Raw genomic sequence first — 20,604 nt, 5'->3', positions numbered from 1 at the left:
TGACATTACCCTTAAAAAGCATGGGTATGTCACAGTCATGCATTATGTCCCTTCTGATTTTCCGGATAGTTATAAGACCAAGTGCATTGGTGTCCTAATGCACCGTCCTTAGGAATTAAAACGCGAAATTTAAATCAAAATTATGTTTATATCTAAGGGACGTCTCTAATTATGGGACGTAATTCGGCCGTCCCTCCGTTACACGTGGCGCCGTGTTATTTGGTGAAGTTTTTTTGTAGGGTTGGACCAAAATTTTCGAGGGTTCGCGTCATATTTTTTTATCTCCGTCTTCTTCCTTCCTCTCTTTCTTTGGACGGCGATTTGATTCCGACCAAGTGTTTGCCTGAAGCATAGAGAATTCTCCCGTCAGTTTGCTCTCGCCGGTTCCAATAGATAGAGCTCTGTGTTCGTGCTTCGTTTCCGACGGCGTCAAGGTAGAGTTTATTTGATGTATTATCTTTTTGGGTTTTAAGGGATTTGTTTATCTGATTCTATCGATTTGTTTCTCAGTTATGATTCGATTGTTGAGTATGTGTGTTTATGTACAAATTCCCTCTGATTTTAATTTCGATTTAGGGTTTCAAAATATGTTTTTGATTTCGATTTAGGGTTACGATTTAGGGATTCGATTTAGGGATTCGATTTAGTTTTTAGGGTTTCGATTTTGTTTATTGGGGTTCGATTTAGGGTTTGGATTTATTATGGTTCTGCTTTTAGTTTCTGATTTATGACCACAAGTAATGTTGGTTCCAATTTTTTTTTTCGAATGCAGATTGCTAATGATTCAAAAGTTTGTTGCTTTGGTCGGATTTCGAAAGCGATAGCAAGCGAGTCGACATGGTAAGGCAACCACATTAAACTCATTACTACTTTGTTGTGTATCCGTATTCTGTCTTGTTAAACCGAGTCTAACATTTTACTTGTTTGTTGTTTATGAGTTTCCTCAGCTTTCATCTCATGAAAGCCTCACATAAGGAGAAATCACAGAACAAGTAGGAACAATCAGAGAGACAAAAGGTAAATAATTGATTTGCTATACTAGTGGTTTTACTTGTTTGTTGTTGTATACTCATTTACTGATTTGCTAGATAAGTGTTGTTGTCTACGTAGTATATACTAGTTAGTGATTATACGAAAGTTAGTGTCTCATTTACTGATTTGGTAGAAGTCATTTTATAATTATACGAAATTGATTGGTGATGATCTCTGTTCTAAGTATCATATATAACTCTTGTTGATCTCTGTTTTAACCAAACTCGATACTTAAAACTCTTAACTAAAGCTACTTAAACTTTAAGACTTTAACTAAAGGTATCTAGACTATAACTAAAGCTACTGTCAACGTTCTTATATAACCAAACTCGATTCTTAAAACTCTTGTTGAAGTCTAGATTTGAAGTAATGATGGAGAGATGCATATCCACAAGTGGTGGGATGTAGCTGTCATGGAGGAGATTGGCGAGATGAACAAACAATGTCAAGTGCTGTCTGAGAAGGTGGATAGCCTCACAATCGCAAGTGACTACGACTCGCACATCAATACTGAAACCGAGCAGAAATTAGCCATGTTAGAGAAGGTAGTGTTAGAGCTACGAAAGAGTAGAATTCGGTTTACAAGTGGTACAGAATTGATGATGGTAATTGCTATTGTTGTATGTTTAATATGTATGGTGGTAATGTCTATGAAATTGTAAAAGTTTGACATTGTATCTTTGTGTCACGGGTAAAAGTTGCTATTGTTGTAGTTTATGGGAAAAATTTTAATGACATTGTAATTTTGTGTCACGGGTCAAGGAACGCATGAAACATAGCTGATCAAAACAAAGATATCAAAACAAAGATTGAGTGACACTGCCTTCACGGGTAAAATAAAGATTGAGTTCACGGGTAACACAAAGCAACCAATGTCCCAAACAAAATCACGGGTAACACAAAGCTCCTATATATATGCTTCTTCAACACCAAACAAACAAAATCAACACCTTATCTTTTTCTACACTCCAATTTTTCTCAACACCAAAACAAAGAGCCCTTAAATTTTTTTTTTCATATGGCATCATCATCAAACCATTACCACTACAAACAAGACGATGCGGATAATATGGATGGTTATTTTGATGATTATTATGATAATTTTCTCGAAAATTCTAATATCATTCAAGAACCAATAGAGCGACCACCACGGATTTTTATAGAGAGAAACCGGGAAGTAGGCCACATTAATCTTTGGAATGATTATTTCAGTGATACTCCAACATACCCGGAGAATTTATTCCGGCGACGGTTTCGCATGCACAGGCCATTGTTCATGCGTATTGTGCAACGTCTCTCTACAGAAGTCGAGTATTTCCGTCAATCCCAGGATGCAACCGGTCGGGCTGGTCTGTCACCTATTCAAAAATGTACTGCAGCCATTCGCCAATTGGCATATGGTACTGCCTCCGACACAATAGACGAGTATGTACGAATTGGTGGTTCAACGGCTCGAAAATGTTTGCACGAGTTTACCGCCGCAATAATCTTGTTGTTTGGCGATGAATACCTAAGACGTCCTACACAAGACGACCTAGAGAGACTACTCTATCAAAATCAACAACGTGGATTTCCCGGGATGGTTGGGAGCATTGACTGCATGCATTGGGAGTGGAAGAATTGTCCAACAGCTTGGAAAGGGATGTATTCACGATCAACCGGAAAACCTACAATCGTGTTAGAGGCGGTAGCTTCATATGACCTCTGGATATGGCATGCTTTTTTTGGAGCTCCAGGTACTATGAACGATCTTAATATTCTGGATCGATCAAATGTTTTTGATGACATTCTTAACGGTAATGCTCCGGAGGTCAACTACTTTGTAAACGGAAGGGAGTACAATTTGGCGTACTATCTCACCGATGGTATTTATCCCAAATGGGCCACATTTATACAATCTATCCGGCTTCCACAAGGTATGAAAAATTCTCTTTTCTCTAAAAAACAAGAAGCTGTGCGGAAAGATGTTGAGCGTGCCTTTGGAGTCTTGCAAGCTAGATTCGCAGTTATTAAAAATCCATCTCGTTTATGGGATAAATACAAAATAGCAAATGTTATGAGAGCATGCATAATACTCCATAATATGATTGTCGAGGATGAACGAGACACATACAGTTGGCGAAACATTGTTTCTGAATTTCAGGACGGAGAAGATTTGGATCAAACATATACCGTCGGTGCCGCCAGTTTGGGTTCAAATATGAGCAGTACGATTACTCGTCGAACACATATGCGGGATAAACAAGTTCATGACCAGTTAAAAAAAGATTTGATTGACCATATTTGGACAAACTTTGGACATCTTCCACATAATGAAGATTAATCACAAAAATTCTATGCAGAGAATAAAATGTTTGTTTTAACTTATGATGTTTGTATGGTTTATGTTTTTGTTTTTAATGTTTTAATTGTATGTTATGTTTTTTTCCAAGTTTTTGTAACTTTGTAATTTTCTTATATTTTTAATGTTAATGTTATATGTTTTATTTGAATTAAAACTTTAATATGATTTTACTTTTTAATTTACATAATTAATTTTTAAAATAAAAAATAACATTATTTTTTTCAGGGGACCAATTGTGAGGGACACCAATGCTCATACCAAAATTAAGAAACTCTGAAAATAAAATTAAAATATTTGAGGGACCAAATATTTGTCCCAACCAATGCTCATGGTCTAATAACTTATAACATCAAATGTCGTGCACAGTTGTGGTCTAAGACTCGATCGGTAGTTGTCTTGACAATCATCAAACCTAGATAAATCACTCTTATATAACATCCAAAACAAAACAAACAAAATTCATTCCGAAAAACATATACATCAGAATATCAGATCTCATAAAAACATGGCTAATTTTAAAAATTCTAGAAAAGTGTTAAATAGGCTCAAATAGGAAACAACTAGTATCAAAAAACCGATCATGAGTACACTGCCTAAGAAAGGTAAAGAATTTTGAATCTTGTATCATATACACAACTCTCTGTGTTCAACAATTATTACCTTGACTTGGTCATGATCCAGGCATTTTTTGCTACACGATTTGCTCTGTAAAAGTGTTCTTCTTCGGAATATATTTTCCACGAAACTTTTAAATCGAAGCCTGCATGTGTCTTCATTTTTAGAGTTTTTAAAATAAAATAAAATTTAACAAAGAATATAAAGTAAACATTTTTAGTAAGTAAAACTATTTATAAAAGTAAATATATACACCGAGGTGTCCAATGTAAATATCTTGTTTAAAAGGTGCGACTTTACGATTGAGACTATTAATCACATTTTTCTTTGAATAGTCTCACTCGTGGGAACTTTAAGATTTATCTCTAACTCCGGTCTCATCAGAGGGTTTTTCATATGAGTCGGTGTACTCAAATTTGGATTTTGTTTTCTGGAGGGATTTCTCTCAACAGGGTGATCCTGATCAACTTCTTCAATTACCATGATTTTTATGGACAATCTGGAAGGCCATAAAAAAACAATTAAGGTTTAGAGATCAAGACGAATTATATAATTGTTCAGGCTTTGGGCGATAAGTTAGCCTAGGAAGAGGCGCTATCTTTGACGGCGGTCATATCGGCTCCATCTCCGTCCTCGAATGTCCAGGTTTCTTCACCTTGTTGTCAAATTGATGGTTCTTGGAAAGCAACCAATGAGCATTCATGATTGGGCTGGTGGTGTTGCATTGGTGAGGAGCGAACCTTGTTGTTGGGGACCAAGTGTCTAAGATGGAGCCCCTCCCCCCTGCATTCAGAGTTAGAAACGTTGTTGTGGGCCATGGAGCGGATACATGCTGAGTTACTCACTACGGTGCATTCCCCTGAATATTGGTCATCCCTTTTCAACTTGCTCGATGAGTTTAATTCACTGGAGTTTTTTTTTACTATTCTCCATCTCTTGGATCCCGCATGCGACAAATTTGAAGGCGGACTGTCTTGTCCGTGCTTCGCATTCTCTTATCTCTAAAGTTTATTTTGTAAACCCCTTTCCTCTGGCATGGGAAACTAACCGAGAAAATTCCTTTTACTTTATTGTTTGGTTGGAAAAAAAATAGATACACTTTTATTTAAAGAAAATAGTTGTAGTTGAGTTCAAAAATATTAAAATTTAATTTAATTTAACAAAGAATATATATTTTATTCTTTTCGTAAGTAAAAACAATGTATAAAAGTAAAGAGATAAGCTTTTAGTTATAGAAAATAGTTGTTTTTTTTTTGCTATAATACACTAATGTATATCCATTTACAAATCTACTTTCTATATTACCACTAAAAGTTTATTTGTATACACAAATATATTTTAATGTTAAAATATACTCTTTAATCTTAACTACTACCAACAAATTGTCGTAAGGACCAACAAATTGTCTTTATGAACACATTAAATAACATGTTATATGTCTCTTCACTTTAACACTTTTATAGTTATAAAAGCGTATACATTAATCTTACATACTCCTATCATATATCTTACAATAGCAGTCTTTTGAATAAATTATTTGATTGGTGAAAAAAATATGAGACCATCTATTGTTTTTTTTTACTTCAAGAATATTTTTCTTTGTGTAAAGGTGAGTATTTACGTTTTTTTAGAAACAGTAACTAATTATATAATTTTCACAATCATTTTTTATCTTATATAAAAAGTAATATTTTTCTTGTAATATAGCAACTAAAAATTAAAGTAAGTAAAAAATATTATAATTTTGAATTTTATGATTTATATTTATATATATAAATTTATCTTATAATTAGATTTTAAATATAATTAAGTTTTATTTTATCTATTTACTTTAATATAAAACCTTTTAAGATTAGTTTTAGAATTTTTACATTTTTTTATTTTTAAAAATTTTAATAATGAATTGACATGTGTCAACATCTGAATGATATAATTGACACATGTCACGATCTAGAAAATTAAGTTTTATTTTATCTATTTACTTTAATATAAAATCTTTTCAGATTAGGTTTAGAATTTTTACATTTTTATTTTTTAAAATTTTAATAATGAATTGACTTGTAAAATTAAGTTTTATTTAATCTATTTACTTTAATATAAAACCTTTTTAGATAAGGTTTAGAATTTTTATATTTTTATTTTTAAAATTTTTAATAATGAATTGACATGTGTTAACATCTGAATGATATAATTGGTACGTGTCATGATTTTATTAATGACTAATTTTGTCGTGTAAGTTTATATAATAAAATATATATTTTTTAAAAAAATTGGTTTTATTGATTTGTCAAAATTTTATTGGTGTAGTGACTTGAGTATTGGTAGAAAGTGTTAAATAGGCTCAAAAGATACGAAAGCGTAAAGCCCAATAAGTGGCCCATAATAAAAGACATCGTCACTTTCGCAGCGCTAGGTGGTTCTCCAATTCCGTGTCGAAATCTTCTTAGGGTCAGACGATCTAATAAAGTCGGATCGCTGTATAGAATCAATCAGTTCCGTTGCTGCGCAGTTTCTTCAACTTGAGGTAGTCGTCGTCGTCTTTGCTCTGATTATTATATATTGATCTTAATGTATAACTTTTTTAAGCTCGTCTTCAATGGTAAATTGATCCAGATCTTTCAGATTTTTTTTCAGATCAAGGGAGGGAATTCTCACTTACCTGAAGAGGGACTGGTTAGATCGTCTTGCTCAAGAAGGATTAAAAAGCTTAAGTTACCCAATTTTGAGAAAGCTCTACCGATTTTAAATAGGCGGATCTGTCGGAGGTCGAGGTCGGCACTTTGTTAGAGAAGTACACTAGTTATATTCCAGATGATACGGAGCTTCCGTGAACGAATCTGATTCTTAGGTACTCATCGGAGAGAATCTGGAATTGTATTTGATCTGGTCCTCTTTGGCTATAACTAGGTGGTGCTAATTTGTAATCAATAATGGGTACGGAGAATAATAAGGGCTATCCAAATTTTCCAGCTAGACCTGCCCCGTCCTCCTCCCCATACGCATCTGCTCCGCCGCCAGGGATCCCTCCTCCGTCCGGTGGACCACCCACTGGATCAGATGCGGTTGGCTTTAGACCTTTTCCCCCATCTGCATCCCAACCTATAAGACCTTTCACACCTTCTGGTCCTCCTCCAGCTCCACAAGTGGGTGCGATGAGGCCTGCCCAACCTTCTCCTTTCGTTTCTCAGATTCCTGGGAGTAGACCTCCACCGCCTTCATCTAATTCGTTTCCTTCAACAGCATATGGTCCTCCTCCTCCTCCTCCTCCTGGTGCTGCCCCTTTTCAGCGTTTTCCATCTCCGCCATTCCCGACTACACAGAACCCTCCCCCTCAGGGTCCTCCTCAAACTCTTGCTGGTCACTTTTCCCCTCCAATGTCTCTTCGCCCACAGCAACAACCGATGGCGCCTGTAACAATGGGACCTCCGCCACAAAGTATGACATCTGGGCTACCTGGAGCCAATGCTTCCCCATCTCCTGCAGATTTTAATATGGCTGCCAGGCCTGGTTTTCAACAGTCGATGCCTCTAGTCACTCCGTCTTATCCTGGTGTGGGAGGTTCACAGCCATCTTTTCCTGGTTATCCGAGCAAGCAGGTCTCACAGCCTCCTCCGATGCCATTCCAGTCATCTCAGGGTCCTCCAGGACCTCCTCCAGTCTCATCATATCCTCCTCATACAGGAGGTTTTGCTCAGCGACCAAATATAGTAGCACAGCAGAATCTGCATCCAAGCTATGCACCTCCTACCAGTAACGTTCAAGGCTTGGTTGAAGATTTCAATTCGCTATCTCTTGCATCTATTCCTGGATCGATGGAGCCAGGACTTGATCATAGATCATTCCCAAGGCCATTGGACGGTGACGTGGAGCCAAATTCATTTGCTGAAATGTATCCCATGAATTGCCATTCTAGATATCTTCGACTGACGACTAGTGCTATTCCGAATTCTCAGTCTCTGGCTTCGAGGTGGCATTTACCTCTAGGAGCAGTGGTTTGTCCACTTGCAGAGACTCCTGAAGGGGTTAGTTACTAGATTCTTTCTTGTTTTTTTTTATTATTATCTGGAACTCTTCTAGTGTTATATATAGCCACAAATAACTTTGCCTGTTTTTTGGGGTTCAAATTGTCATTTTATCTGTTCAGGAGGAAGTACCGCTAATTGATTTTGGTTCAACTGGCATCATCCGCTGCAGAAGATGCCGTACCTATGTGAATCCTTATGTGACTTTTACAGATTCTGGAAGAAAGTGGCGGTGTAATATCTGTTCTATGCTTAATGATGGTAATTTTTCAAATTCTAAGGATTGCTTTGTTGAACAAGGTGCTATAGAACATAATTTCTGTTTGCTTAAGTTATTTGTTGTGTTCTTTCTCTGGTTTTTCTTGATGGGGAACGGCTATTTGATAATTATTCTTAGTAGAATTATCGTAAATGAATCTGGTGAAAGCTACAAGGAACTGTTATGGTTGTTGTAAATGAACACAATGGAATCCTCTTTTCTCTTTCTTTAAATCATTTGCTCGATGGTGCCATATCTTCAATACTTTCAGACATATGTTAATTAGATGATTATTCATAGTTATGGGTTAAATTTCTTGTTCAGTGCCTGGTGAATACTTCTCACATTTGGATGCTAATGGCCGAAGAATGGATATGGATCAACGGCCTGAGCTGACTAAGGGCAGTGTGGAAATCATAGCTCCAACTGAATACATGGTTCGGCCTCCGATGCCACCTATCTACTTCTTCCTCATTGATGTTTCAATTTCGGCTACTAAAAGTGGGATGCTTGAGGTAAGGATGATCGATGTGGAAACAGTATTCATTATTGTTCCATAGTTAGTAACTTATAATTCGTGTGTGATATTATCTGAATACACTACGTACAAATGTATCATCTATACCGCTCCTGTTTCTTTGTCTAACTTAGATGCTCTCTCTCTCTCTTTCTCTCTCTCTCTGTCTGTCTCTTTAAGATGGGAAGCTTTCCTAATTGTAGATCTTACACTGACATTTTTGCTCCTTTCGCAGGTTGTTGCTCAGACGATTAAGTCTTGTTTGGATAATCTGCCTGGTTATCCTAGAACTCAAATTGGATTTATCACCTATGACAGCACTTTACATTTTTACAACATGAAGGTTAGAGAATTGTGAACACACAGGAACTTTTGTTTTGTAATTATTTTGCTTCCATGATTTATTATATGTGGACCTTCGTGATGCAGTCATCTTTGAGCCAGCCGCAGATGATGGTTGTAACGGATCTGGATGATATATTTCTCCCATTGCCAGATGATCTCCTTGTCAATCTATCTGAATCTAGAACTGTGGTGGAAGCCTTTTTAGACAGTCTACCTATGATGTTCCAAGATAATGTCAATGTGGAATCCGCTTTTGGTCCGGCGCTCAGAGCGGCATTTATGGTTATGGTTAGTTACTATCCTGCCATGTCAAAATAATTATTACATAATTCATTTGATGTTACGTGTCCTATATGGATCTTTATTTGAAATTGGGTTCAGTTTGTTGACTCTGTTTCTCTCTCTATTTCAGAACCAACTTGGGGGCAAGTTGCTAATTTTCCAGAACTCGTTACCTTCTCTTGGTGCTGGGCGGTTAAAGTTACGGGGAGATGATCCTCGTGTCTATGGAACTGACAAAGAATATGCATTAAGGGTAGCTGAAGACCCCTTCTATAAGCAAATGGCTGCCGATTGTACCAAGTTCCAAATAGGAATTAATGTTTATGCATTCAGTGATAAGTACACTGATATTGCCTCCTTAGGTATGTGAACGTTAATACGTTATGGTTATCAGTTGATGTTTATCTCAGGTGTCTGGAGTCATGGGTGATAGTTAGTAGTGTCCCTCTTGAAAATTGCTGTTCTAAAAGATGAGCCTGTAATTTTAATTCTTTGGTTTCTGTAGGGACTCTGGCAAAATACACTGGAGGACAGGTGTACTATTATCCAGGTTTCCAGTCTTCTGTTCATGGAGATAAGTTAAGACACGAGCTGGCTAGAGACCTTACAAGGGAAACTGCGTGGGAGGCGGTTATGCGAATAAGATGTGGAAAAGGTTTAATAGTTAATTTTGGTTAAAAAAAAAAAGGTTTAATAGTTAATTATTAGACAATATTCATTTTGCTACCTGCTGTTTCAATAATTGCTAAATACTTTGGTATGCTACATGTGATCTTATATATTTTGCATGCAGGAATTCGTTTCACGTCTTACCATGGGAACTTCATGCTAAGGTCTACTGACCTGCTTGCTCTTCCTGCTGTTGACTGTGACAAAGCGTATGCAATGCAGCTTTCTCTCGAAGAGACATTGCTAACAACCCAGACTGTGTATTTCCAAGTCGCTTTGCTGTATCCTTGATTAGTTGATATTTTAAACATACTTGAGTTTGAAGTTTTATTTCAGCTGGTACAACACATCATGTGGCTTTTAGTAATCCTTAAACAGAACTAAGATATACTGCTTCTTGCGGAGAGAGACGTATAAGGGTCCACACATCTGTTGCACCGGTGGTTGCAGATCTTGGGGAGATGTATAGACAAGCAGACACTGGTTCTATCGTCTCTTTATATGCTAGATTAGGTAGGCTACATTCAAGTTTTGTTCTGATATATCATATGCTACTTTGATACTATTTAATAACAATTTAAATTCTGCAGCAATTGAGAAATCTATGTCCGCAAAATTGGATGATGCACGGAATGCAATACAGCAAAAGATTGTTAAAGCCCTCAAAGAATATCGTAATCTTCATGCGGTGCAGCATCGGTTGGGATCCAGATTAATATACCCAGAGACTTTGAAGTTCTTGCCATTGTACGGATTGGCAATTATTAAGTCCACTCCTCTTCAAGGTGGCCCTGCTGATGCTTCTCTTGATGAGCGTTGTGCGGCAGGCTTCACCATGATGGCTCTGCCTGTAAAAAAATTATTGAAGCTTTTGTATCCCAATTTAATCCGTGTTGATGAATGGCTCTTAAAGGTTTGTGTACCTCTATCTCAATATCCATTATCAAACATTTGTGTTCATGAAATCGTAAACGATATATGAATTTTACATGTTTGCAGCCATCAGCAGACCACGATGACTTGAGGGACGTATCAAATAGGTTGCCTCTGGCTGCAGAGAGTTTGGATTCTAGAGGCCTTTACATTTATGATGATGGTTTTCGATTAGTTTTGTGGTTTGGCCGGATGCTTTCACCTGATATTGCGAAAAATCTTCTTGGGAATGACTTTGCAGCAGAGCTCTCAAGGGTATGTATTATTTCATCCACATGAATCCTTGCATATGCATATACGAGCAGGGATTACATCCAACAATTTATATGCATCATTAGTACTTCTCATGATGTTGGTTCCTTGCTTTTTATATTTTTGAAACATCACATTCTGTGTGTTTTACTTGGTGTTGGGTCTCTTAGGTTACCTTTCAAGAGCAAGGGAATGGGATGTCAAAGAAGCTAATGAGTTTGGTAAAGAAACTGAGGGAGAATGATCCCTCATATCATCCCATGTGTTTTCTAGTGAGACAAGGAGAACAACCCCGAGAAGGCTTCCTTCTCCTCAGACATCTCATTGAGGACCAGATGGGCGGTTCGAGTGGTTATGTTGATTGGATTTTGCAACTTCAACGCCAAATTCAACAAAACTAAGGTAGCTCACAATGGTAAGGAAAAAAACCTTCATTCCTTATCGTAACAGTTCCAATACATGTGAAGTGTGCAGAATCATATGAAGCTGTTTTATTTTTCAGACAAGTAGGGTGCCAGGATGCACCTCGTTGTAACCATTGAAGAAGTCTCGAGCACAAAATCTCCTAGTGAAAGAGCCGGGTCATGGCACCGCCAGCTTCCTTGAGCCATAATGTGTTGTTTTGGGGAAAAAAAAGCGCTACTTTGGATTTTTCTTCATTTGTTTTCAATTAGACATTTTCTCAAGTATATGCTTTTTATTTGCCTAACTAGAATGGTTTTGTTTTGTCCATGAGATTAGTCGTTTTTCAATCTTTTGTTGCCTTTTATTTTGTTGTTCTCTTTCGATTTTTCTTGTTGTTGTGCGTCTGTTCTAAATTTATATTGGGAGGTATCAGTTCATGAATCTATTATCTTAATTAGGGTTATTAACAAGAACATGGCTTCTTTTCAAATTTTAATATATTTTTAAATAATGTTGTGAAAACCTTACATTCTGATGAAATTGTTTAGACAAGTGTGACTAAAACGGGTAAATACCATTTTTGTATGTATTAACTTTTGACCGAATACTTTATTGGCTTTGTGGGAAAAGCAACTAGACTTGTTTTTTTTTTTTTTTTTTTTTTTGTCAAACAGCAACTAGACTTGTTTTAAATGCGGGAAAAAGGCGATTCTGGTCGGTTGTAACCGGGACGGTTTAAGTTAGGAGAAAAAACGTGTCAATATCTCATTGGGTGGTACATTCTAGAAGGTTACAGAATAAAGACAGTCGTCGGCTTTAAGGGGGTCAAGTTGCTTAACACGACGTCGTAGAGGATACTTCGAATTTTTCCCAATCGATCTGCCTTTATAAAGAGGTTTCTCTCTGAACCATTGCTATCCAAGAAAAGCTTTCAGATTTGCGCAAATCGACAAAAGTTTTCCGACCTTGCTGGGAAAGTGCGGCGGCGATTTTACGCTCTTTTGTTTTGCGTACGTGATCATCATCTCCCTTGTTTATCTCAGTCAATCAATTTTTTTTTACCAATTTTGTGTTCCCGATTTAGCATCGTGGTTTCTAGATTTGGATTATTCTATTTGTGGATGTTAGATGCTTTTATTGTTTTTTTTTTGTACGGAACCAATTTCTGAATTTGTTTGCTCTTCAAGGTCGATTTTCGAATTCTTATTCGCGGAAATTTATAGCTCAGGTGTTAGATCTGTGCGATTGTAAATCTTGTTTATGCGAGAATTTTGATTTTGAATTTTTTTTTTTCTCAGGTAGTTTACTTGTTTCAAGGATTTTAAGAGTTTTGTACTCGGAAGAATGGCTGAGGTATGATTTTTTTTTCTCATATAAATGGTTTGTGTAGTTAATCAACGTTGTCTCGTTGTTTAGTTTGATTTGAAAGTGGTGAAATATGTGACGTTTCAGGAAGCGCATAAGGTTACGTTGAATGTCTATGATCTAAGCCAAGGCTTGGCACGCCAGCTCTCGCAATCACTCTTGGGAAAAGTTATCGACGGTGTATGGTGAGTACTCTCTTGGGCAATCACGTTTTTTTCATTGTTTGTAGCGTGTAAATCCATTACCTTATCTAAGCCTTCAACTCCATATTTTTCATAGGTTTGATTGATATCTAACTGTTGAAGAATTGTTGCAAGTAGGCCAGTTTTAGATATTTTTGGCATGTTGTCTGTATACGTTATGAATTGAAGAGTAGTTGAATACTTGAATGTGTTTATGCTTCTTAATTGGTTTTCTTTGGGTAATATAAATGAACCTGCGCTTTGATTGAGTTGGATATGTATCGTATATACCTGAATGTTTTAAACCAGTACAATAACATGCGAGTTATGTATCCTTTTCCCAGGCACACAGGAATTGTTGTTTATGGGAGCGAGTACTTCTTTGGAGGAGGAATTCAGCATTTGCCAGTTGGAAGGACTCCATATGGAACACCAATTCGAACGATAGAGTTGGGTCTATCACATGTTCCTAAAGATGTTTTCGAGATGTATTTGGAAGAAATCAGTCCTCGTTACACCGCTGAGTCCTACAGTTTATTGACTCACAACTGCAACAACTTCAGCAACGAGGTCTCTCAGTTTTTGGTGGGTAAAGGTATTCCGGACTACATTCTTCAGCTTCCCAATGACGTTCTAAACAGCCCCATGGGTGGTCTTATAAGTAAGTCTCTATGGTAACTCGTGACACTTTCTTTATTTGGTCCTGGTTTGCTCAGCTCTATAACTGATCTAAGTTTCATCTCCCCCCCCCCCCCCCCCCCCCCCCCCATTTTACAGTGCCTATGCTACAAGGCCTCGAAACAACTCTAAAAGCTGGTGCGGTTCCTCAAGTTCCACAGTTTACGCCACAGCCACAGACACAGACACAGCCACAGACACAGACACAGCCACAACCTTTTGGAGCTTTTAGTAAAGATGCCGGTCCAAAAATTGAGTCTTTGAAGCCTGAGGAAGGAAATACCTCTGCTGCAACTGTAAAAGTGCCACCTGTTGTTCCACCGTCAGCTAGTGAAGAGAAGGTGAAGGAGGACCCCTTGGGTGATGCTAGGACCAAGATTCAAGAAGAGATTACTCGTGAGTTTGCAGCTCTGATGGCACAAGGCACATTACGTGCAAGTGAAGCAGCTGCTATGGCAACAAAGAGAGTTATGCAAAAATACGGACATCTCAATGTATCTGCTTAGTCCTATAATAACGCAGAGGAAACATTTTCCTTTTACTGTATTGAATTTGAGTCCAGAATGATGAACGATTTTATTACTATTTTCCCAAGCTATATTCGTATATCATGTTCGACAATTTACATAGCAATAAGTTAATCACAACCAAAAAACGACGGGTAAAAGCGGGAAGGAGAAGATTAAAAAAAATATACTAGTAGTACTTGAATTTGGAACAATTAAGTCACTATAATCTCTGAAGAATCTACTCTTACGCTATCCGTCACAATCTGAGGAGGGTCTGTGAACGACGTCCCAGGTTCCAGCTCAATAGCAGTCTCTTTGGACCTGCAAAACATCTCTGAGGGAATATTGATTCCTGCAAAGCCAACCATTACAGCTGCAGCACCAATGTAATCGGTGAAGCTTGGCTTGTTCCCTGATAAGCTGTCTACAATAGCTGCCAATGGAACCTGAATGGTTAGCCCAGCTGTTGCCACTGTGGTTGTTGTCAATAGTACTGCTTTCGCCCATAGGTAGTCACTAAGCACATTATCTAACAAACCTGAAATACCAAAACACGCATCAAGCAGTTCAAATCAGCATCCCAACATCAAACAGCCCCAAACACTTGCGCCATCAACTCCATAGCTTCATTAGAGTTGAGATGGCGGAAAAATGGAACTCTGCTTGCATACCTTTGCCAACAACTAGACCAAATTGTTTCAAGGTTAGTGCATTGAAGCGTTCTCGCTTTGTGAAGTTGAGGATTAGAGCAGGAGGAAGGAAAATGAAGAAATTGAAGAGACCCAGAAACCCGAGGAACTGAGCCATACTGACCCGACCGTTCCTTTCATCATCATCCGGAAGCTTTTTGCGTATAAGAGTGATGTAGACAGCGTATAGCGCCGCTGAGATCAGTGAAAGAATATCTCCCAAAAGAGGGTTTTTAGCTATTGCATTAGAGTTGGATTCTGAGTCACCCATACTTACAATTATGGTCCCAGACATACAAAGAAGAACACTGAAGAGTTTCAACCACGTGAACTTCTCGCCTAAGAATACTAGTGATACCAGAAAGGTGAAAAGGCTTGATGAACTGCTTAAGATTGTATTTGACTGCAATTCACAACAATGAAAGAAAAAACAAACATCAGCCAAGCAGATTTACAGAATGAGCAAAAAAGATGGGGGTTTCCAATGTGTTCTTACCGTAACTGTTGTGTACTTGAGAGAGACATTGAAAGTAAGCTGTGCCAAAAACCAAAACGGACAAATCATAAGGCTAACTTTAGCAACCCGCATCCGTGTCCAACGTCCCTTCTCATCTAATCCTTTGCTACATACACCACCGGCTTCACCACTGACATTAACACTAGCATCAATCTCAAGCTTTATATTTTCCAATCCAGATTCAATTCCATCACCAACCTCACCACTAATCCCTTCCTCTCTCACAACAATCCCTAGACTCTCAGATGCATCTGATTTCACACCTGAAACATCTTGTCCTAGCAAAACAGCCTTCTCTGATTCGACCAATTCCATCAAATGAGACCTTTTGTTTCTCCAAAACAATAAACTCCCATATGCATCTTCAAGATACCGACCGATCTCAAAAAGGGGAAGATAGATAACGAACAATGAATTACAAATGAAAGTGATCAAGAACGGAGAAACACCAGCATCCACCACAGACTGGACTACAAAACTGGCTGCAATCCAAATCGTGGCAACTGCTAATAGGTATATCAACCCTAATACCCATCTCCATGCTTTACTTGACATATCTCTTCAAAATCCCAATTTAGGAAAGGGAAACAAAATAAAAAAACAGAACTTGAGCTCACCGATCTCACTGATTGAGATCAATGATACAACATTAAACCACCGATGCTTCAATACCCATGAATCAAAGACGTCAATTTTTTTCCCAGAGCATAACAAAAAAAGCTTAAACGAGCAAGATCTAGCCAAAGCAATTGATCGAGAAACAGATATTGAGATCGGCGTCAAATTGTTCAATCAATGGCGATTCAAAAGCAAAATCAGATATTTATTTACCAAAGGAAACAACAACAAAAAAAAAGGTAGCGAAATCAGATAAACAGCGCCAACGAGAGAGCGAGAGAGAGATTGAGAGATTTGGCTGATGTTTGAGTTTGAGCTTCAGTATGGGCTTTTTATAGGCCCATTATTGACCCAATCATATTTAAATGCCTCTTAGGTTTGCCTTTTTTTTTTTTTTTTTTTGTTATATAAAGGTGCTTCCTTGTTGTTTTTGTTTCTTGGATTTCAGGTTTTATCAGGACTATAGTTGTAGTTTTGCTTAGTCTTCGTTAAAGTCTCTGTACAATCTCGACCATGCTGCCTCGTCAAAACATTGTTCCGGCTAATGATTGGATCATTCTTCTTCAGGCTCTAGTCATACAAGTACAACGAACCCTAGTTCCACAAAACTCGATTTATTTACCAACAGAGCTAAAGATGGAGATACTAGAGTCACTTCCTGGCGTGGATATAGCTAGGGTTTCCTGCGGTTATATAGCTGCAAACCATATAGAGATAGAGGGTTTTCGCGTGCTAGAGATTGGGATCGCGGTTCTGGCTCCACAGCTATATCTGTTCGTAGCCTAAGCCTATCCTGATGTATCGTTGCTGTATCTCTTGCATTACACGTCTTTTACTTTTTTCTCTCCTCTGTTACAGGTTTTGACCTAGGGTTTTTCTTTAATGTCCTTAGATTCTTTTTTTAATTAGATGGGTTGCTTTTTAATTTTTGACTACAACTCATGCGTGTCTTTGTGTTCATGATATATAGAATTCTTGATTCTCAAAGTGGCAATTTATATATTTTACTTCATGAATCTCATGAAGATAGATGTGTTGACGTGTTGCTATTTAGCTGCTGATCTTTATGATCTTTCATGGCATGAATCATTTTGACTAAACACGAGAATGAAACCGAAAATTTTGTAAAGCTTGAAATCAAGAATAAGAATTCTCAAGCTATGAAAACTCTCAGCTGGAATATACAGATTCAAATAAAACAAAACATAACGAACAAAGAAAAGGTAAGAATTATCTATCACTATCTTTCTGAAACTGAAATTGAAAAGCCAACAAATAAGAAGAAAACAACCAAACCCAAAATTAAATATTCAAAGAAGACAAAACATTAGAATCAAGAAGCACTTGGGTTCCGGGAATGTGCTCTTGAAGCAACTCCCCACTCCATTGCCTCTGCCACGGCTCTTTCCCGTTCTTCCGCCGCTGCTGGATCCTCACCGGACGTTTCATCCGGCCGCTGAGGAGGAATTTCATCGTAGTGTGGAACAGAGATAGAGCCATCTGGTGCGGTTCCTAAGAAACCGAGAGCTGTTACCACGTCGCTCATGAGTGGCCGTACCGTTGCCTCTTCTTGTAAACACATTGCTGCCACTGCTACTGCCTGATTCAGAGCTTTCTCCGGGAACACTCCCTCCAGACTCGGATCCGCTAACTCTGGGAACCTACTCGGTTCTTTGAACACCGGTTGTGCCTAACCACACAAGAAAGTTTAGTGTAAAGCTATTGATGAAGACGAATACTAGTAATCTTAAAAGAGGCAATTAAACTAACCCAAGTCACTAGATTCTGTTCAGCTTTGGGTCTGGTAGTATCAATAACCCTTCGTCCAGTTATCAATTCCAACAACACAACTCCGAAGCTATAAACATCGGATTTAGTAGTTAACTGACCGGTTCTCTGATACTCTGGAGCACAATATCCGTAAGTTCCCATTACTCTGGAAGACACATGTTGTTTGTCCCCGACAGGACCTAGCTTTGCCAGACCGAAATCAGATAACTTGGCGTTGAAGTCACTGTCTAGAAGGATATTAGCTGCTTTGAGATCTCTGTAGATCACCGGAGGATTTGCCTTGTCATGCAAGTATTCAAGACCCTTCGCAGCTCCTAGAGCGATTCTAATCCTCGTGTCCCAATCCAACGGTACTTGATCCGGTGTGAGTTCTGTAAACATTTCAATTTACAATTAAAACACATGGGGGTAATTAATCCGGAGTTAGTCAACATAGAACCTTAGTTTTGTAACGTACCGAGGAGATGGTCTTCTAGTGAACCACGAGGCATGTACTCATAGACGAGAAGTCTCTGATCTCCATCAGCACAATATCCAATAAGATTCACGAGATGCTTGTGATGCAACAGACTTAACATCAAGACTTCTACGATGAACTCTTTGTTCCCTTGAAGCCCATTTCTATCTAACTGCTTCACTGCCACAACCTGAACCCAATATAACCATTTGAAAATTCTTAATTAAGAGATTTATTATAAAGAAACGTAGAAGCAGAGACCATGAATGCTATATCATGTATGCCATATTCATCAAGTTTCATATAGATCTGCAAAAGTGTATATGTACTGTTACATTTTCCATATATATGAGTTACTAGTTAAACTTAAACTCGAGAAAGATGTTTTAATCAGTACTGACCATGCCGGTCTTCTCGAGCTTTCCCTTGTAAACCCTTCCGAAACCGCCTTCGCCAATCAGACATTCTTGTCTGAAATTCTTGGTTGCAGTGGCAAGCTCCCTGAAGGTGAATGTTTGAGCGGCGATGTTGTTTGTTACTTCTTTGTTTTCATCATTGTTCTTGTTCTGCTCATTTCCAGTCTTTGGATTCTCTGTAAGCAATACAAAGGTTACTGAATCTAGTCTTCTAAACCCTAAGACATATAGTATAAGATATCTATAAAAAATAATATATAGATGCTCTGAGCTTACCAGGGTGTGTTTTGTTGTTGTCTCTACCGGTCAACTCACCATTTCTCCGGCAGCTATTGTCTGAATCTCTCGGAGCTTTTTTCTTTTCATGGAAATAGAAACATGAAAAGCAATTCATTTCTTCTCTATTCCCTTGTAAAGAACCCAATCTCAAGAAAACTTCAATCTCTCTCTTTTTATTCTTTCTTCCTTGTTCTTAGTGATTTATGATCATAGACGATTTTCAAACCGCGGCAATTCTGCAGGACTGGATTCAAACTCCGAAGAAACTTGTACAAAAACAGAGTCTGAGGACCACAAATCAATCAAGACCAAAGATGGATCTTGTTGGAATCGTTTTATTAAAAAAATGCCTGCGTTGACAGGAAAAAAAAAACATTTTCAGATAAAATATCAAGAAGCAAAATGTGGGTTGGGTGAGAAAAAGCAGAACAAACCTTTTTGAATCCTTGATAAACAATGGTTGTCCCTTGCCCAAGAAACCCTTAATTAGGGTTTTCCCTTTTATCTTCACGTTGATACTTTTTTTTTTCTTTTAACGTCAAAGATGTAACAAAACCCAGATCAAGAGAAATCAACACCAAAACCGTTGGGATCCAAAGCACGGAAGAGTCTCCTAAAAAACTGGATTTTTTTCTTCTTCAGGTTTTAGGTTTCTGAATTTTTCTTAATATAGAGACAAATTAAACTACTGTTTTAATATAAGAATTAAAATATACAAAATGGGTTCCAATATCTTATAATTGCTCTCATGTTTGTGTACCTCACATTTCTCTAAGGGTTTCAAAACAGATTATAAAAGTGATTAATATAATATGGTTTGAAGAAATGGGAAATAATGAGAAGAAAGAGGGAGAGAATAATAACATGGAGACCATGAATTGAATAAAATATAGTATGCTACAAAAGGTTTACATTACATGTAATGTTGATGCTTGCACGAACTATATATTTTGAAATCAAATGCGAATAATCGTAACATTATTATTATTATTATTCTCAAAACTATTTAAAAAATTGCGAACAAATCAGAAGAAAAGGCAGGTATAATGATGGAGGAGACCTAATATGACTTGGTAATGACGATTTCTCTTGTCCCTTTTGTTTTACAAATATAAGTCAACAATCTTCTTCTCCATGAGGCTCTTGCAACAACGATTGAGATTACCAATTGAATTGAATGGTATAATGTTCTTAATTATCTAGTATGTATGTTTCAATCCCCACACATATGTAATAAGTTCAAATTTTAACAAATCACATTAACAGATAAGTACTTATAGCTAACCAGTAAAATAATATGTTATGATAAATAAATAAAACATTTGGTTGTTGTTGACTTGTTGTTCCACATATTTCAAAAATCAGTTTGGATTTTGGTTTGAAATTGTCGTTCCGTTTTAACAGAATCATAAACGATAGCTGTTTTAT

The 20,604-nt window shown here is 37.5% G+C and overlaps 4 protein-coding genes and 1 long non-coding RNA gene across 8 annotated transcripts; 3 read left to right on the top strand and 2 right to left on the bottom strand.

Moving 5' to 3' along the window:
* Positions 1-99: 99 nt before the first annotated feature.
* LOC109133082 (uncharacterized) lies at positions 100-1,785 on the top strand. Of its 2 annotated transcripts, none has more exons than XR_015571349.1 (4): positions 100-434; positions 773-840; positions 948-1,017; positions 1,392-1,785. It is a non-coding gene; the product is annotated as an uncharacterized LOC109133082 (long non-coding RNA). The 2 variants fall into 2 exon arrangements; XR_015571352.1 differs by having other exon boundaries at positions 236-434; positions 1,387-1,785.
* Positions 1,786-6,392: 4,607 nt separating this feature from the next.
* On the top strand, positions 6,393-12,145 carry LOC104730826 (protein transport protein SEC24 A). Of its 2 annotated transcripts, none has more exons than XM_010450159.3 (14): positions 6,393-6,515; positions 6,626-8,013; positions 8,136-8,274; positions 8,597-8,787; positions 9,025-9,132; positions 9,219-9,422; positions 9,547-9,778; positions 9,922-10,071; positions 10,210-10,366; positions 10,471-10,598; positions 10,676-10,998; positions 11,085-11,273; positions 11,441-11,685; positions 11,773-12,145. In XM_010450159.3, the coding sequence occupies exons 2-13, from the start codon at positions 6,922-6,924 to the stop codon at positions 11,669-11,671; spliced, it is 3,144 nt and encodes a 1,047-aa protein (XP_010448461.2). In that variant the 5' UTR covers positions 6,393-6,515; positions 6,626-6,921; the 3' UTR covers positions 11,672-11,685; positions 11,773-12,145. The 2 variants fall into 2 exon arrangements, with proteins under 2 accessions (XP_010448461.2, XP_010448390.2); XM_010450088.3 differs by having other exon boundaries at positions 6,614-8,013.
* Positions 12,146-12,317: 172 nt separating this feature from the next.
* LOC104730572 (uncharacterized) lies at positions 12,318-14,485 on the top strand. Of its 2 annotated transcripts, none has more exons than XM_010449794.3 (5): positions 12,318-12,685; positions 12,974-13,028; positions 13,128-13,225; positions 13,567-13,883; positions 14,000-14,485. In XM_010449794.3, exons 2-5 carry the CDS (start codon positions 13,020-13,022, stop codon positions 14,404-14,406), a joined length of 831 nt encoding a protein of 276 aa, XP_010448096.2. In that variant the 5' UTR covers positions 12,318-12,685; positions 12,974-13,019; the 3' UTR covers positions 14,407-14,485. The 2 variants fall into 2 exon arrangements, with proteins under 2 accessions (XP_010448096.2, XP_010448167.2); XM_010449865.3 differs by having other exon boundaries at positions 12,529-12,685; positions 12,978-13,028.
* On the bottom strand, positions 14,452-16,536 carry LOC104730733 (putative vacuolar membrane protein YML018C). Its single transcript, XM_010449974.3, has 3 exons — positions 15,595-16,536; positions 15,081-15,501; positions 14,452-14,947 (listed from the first exon to the last, which is right to left on the bottom strand). Exons 1-3 carry the CDS (start codon positions 16,168-16,170, stop codon positions 14,622-14,624), a joined length of 1,323 nt encoding a protein of 440 aa, XP_010448276.2. The 5' UTR covers positions 16,171-16,536; the 3' UTR covers positions 14,452-14,621.
* Positions 16,537-17,341: 805 nt separating this feature from the next.
* On the bottom strand, positions 17,342-19,976 carry LOC104730491 (putative serine/threonine-protein kinase PBL26). The gene is made up of 6 exons (XM_010449700.2): positions 19,611-19,976; positions 19,174-19,526; positions 18,883-19,073; positions 18,482-18,671; positions 18,004-18,395; positions 17,342-17,923 (listed from the first exon to the last, which is right to left on the bottom strand). The coding sequence occupies exons 2-6, from the start codon at positions 19,289-19,291 to the stop codon at positions 17,567-17,569; spliced, it is 1,248 nt and encodes a 415-aa protein (XP_010448002.1). The 5' UTR covers positions 19,292-19,526; positions 19,611-19,976; the 3' UTR covers positions 17,342-17,566.
* Between the last annotated feature and the right edge of the window lie 628 nt (positions 19,977-20,604).

Source organism: Camelina sativa, chromosome 1 (assembly GCF_030686135.1).
Source record: "Camelina sativa cultivar CO46 ecotype springtype chromosome 1, ASM3068613v1".
Classification (NCBI taxonomy): domain Eukaryota; kingdom Viridiplantae; phylum Streptophyta; class Magnoliopsida; order Brassicales; family Brassicaceae; genus Camelina; species Camelina sativa.
The sequence above is the reverse complement of the archived record's forward strand: the minus strand, read 5'-3'. Positions and strand labels throughout refer to the sequence as shown.

Excerpts from the sequence above, each read along its gene's own strand:
- LOC104730826 (XM_010450159.3), top strand. The coding sequence starts at position 6,922 with ATGGGTACGGAGAATAATAAGGGCTATCCAAATTTTCCAGCTAGACCT. Across the intron at positions 9,779-9,921 it reads CACTGATATTGCCTCCTTAG|GGACTCTGGCAAAATACACT; the intron begins GTATGTGAACGT and ends TGGTTTCTGTAG. Across the intron at positions 11,274-11,440 it reads TTGCAGCAGAGCTCTCAAGG|GTTACCTTTCAAGAGCAAGG; the intron begins GTATGTATTATT and ends TGGGTCTCTTAG.
- LOC104730733 (XM_010449974.3), bottom strand. The coding sequence starts at position 16,170 with ATGTCAAGTAAAGCATGGAGATGGGTATTAGGGTTGATATACCTATTA. Across the intron at positions 15,502-15,594 it reads TCAAGTACACAACAGTTACG|TCAAATACAATCTTAAGCAG; the intron begins GTAAGAACACAT and ends TGTGAATTGCAG. Across the intron at positions 14,948-15,080 it reads TGGTCTAGTTGTTGGCAAAG|GTTTGTTAGATAATGTGCTT; the intron begins GTATGCAAGCAG and ends TTGGTATTTCAG.
- LOC104730572 (XM_010449794.3), top strand. Across the intron at positions 13,226-13,566 it reads AAAGTTATCGACGGTGTATG|GCACACAGGAATTGTTGTTT; the intron begins GTGAGTACTCTC and ends TCCTTTTCCCAG. Across the intron at positions 13,884-13,999 it reads CCCCATGGGTGGTCTTATAA|TGCCTATGCTACAAGGCCTC; the intron begins GTAAGTCTCTAT and ends CCCATTTTACAG.
- LOC104730491 (XM_010449700.2), bottom strand. The coding sequence starts at position 19,291 with ATGAATTGCTTTTCATGTTTCTATTTCCATGAAAAGAAAAAAGCTCCG. Across the intron at positions 19,074-19,173 it reads CAACAACAAAACACACCCTG|AGAATCCAAAGACTGGAAAT; the intron begins GTAAGCTCAGAG and ends TATTGCTTACAG. Across the intron at positions 18,672-18,882 it reads AGCTCGAGAAGACCGGCATG|GTTGTGGCAGTGAAGCAGTT; the intron begins GTCAGTACTGAT and ends TATTGGGTTCAG.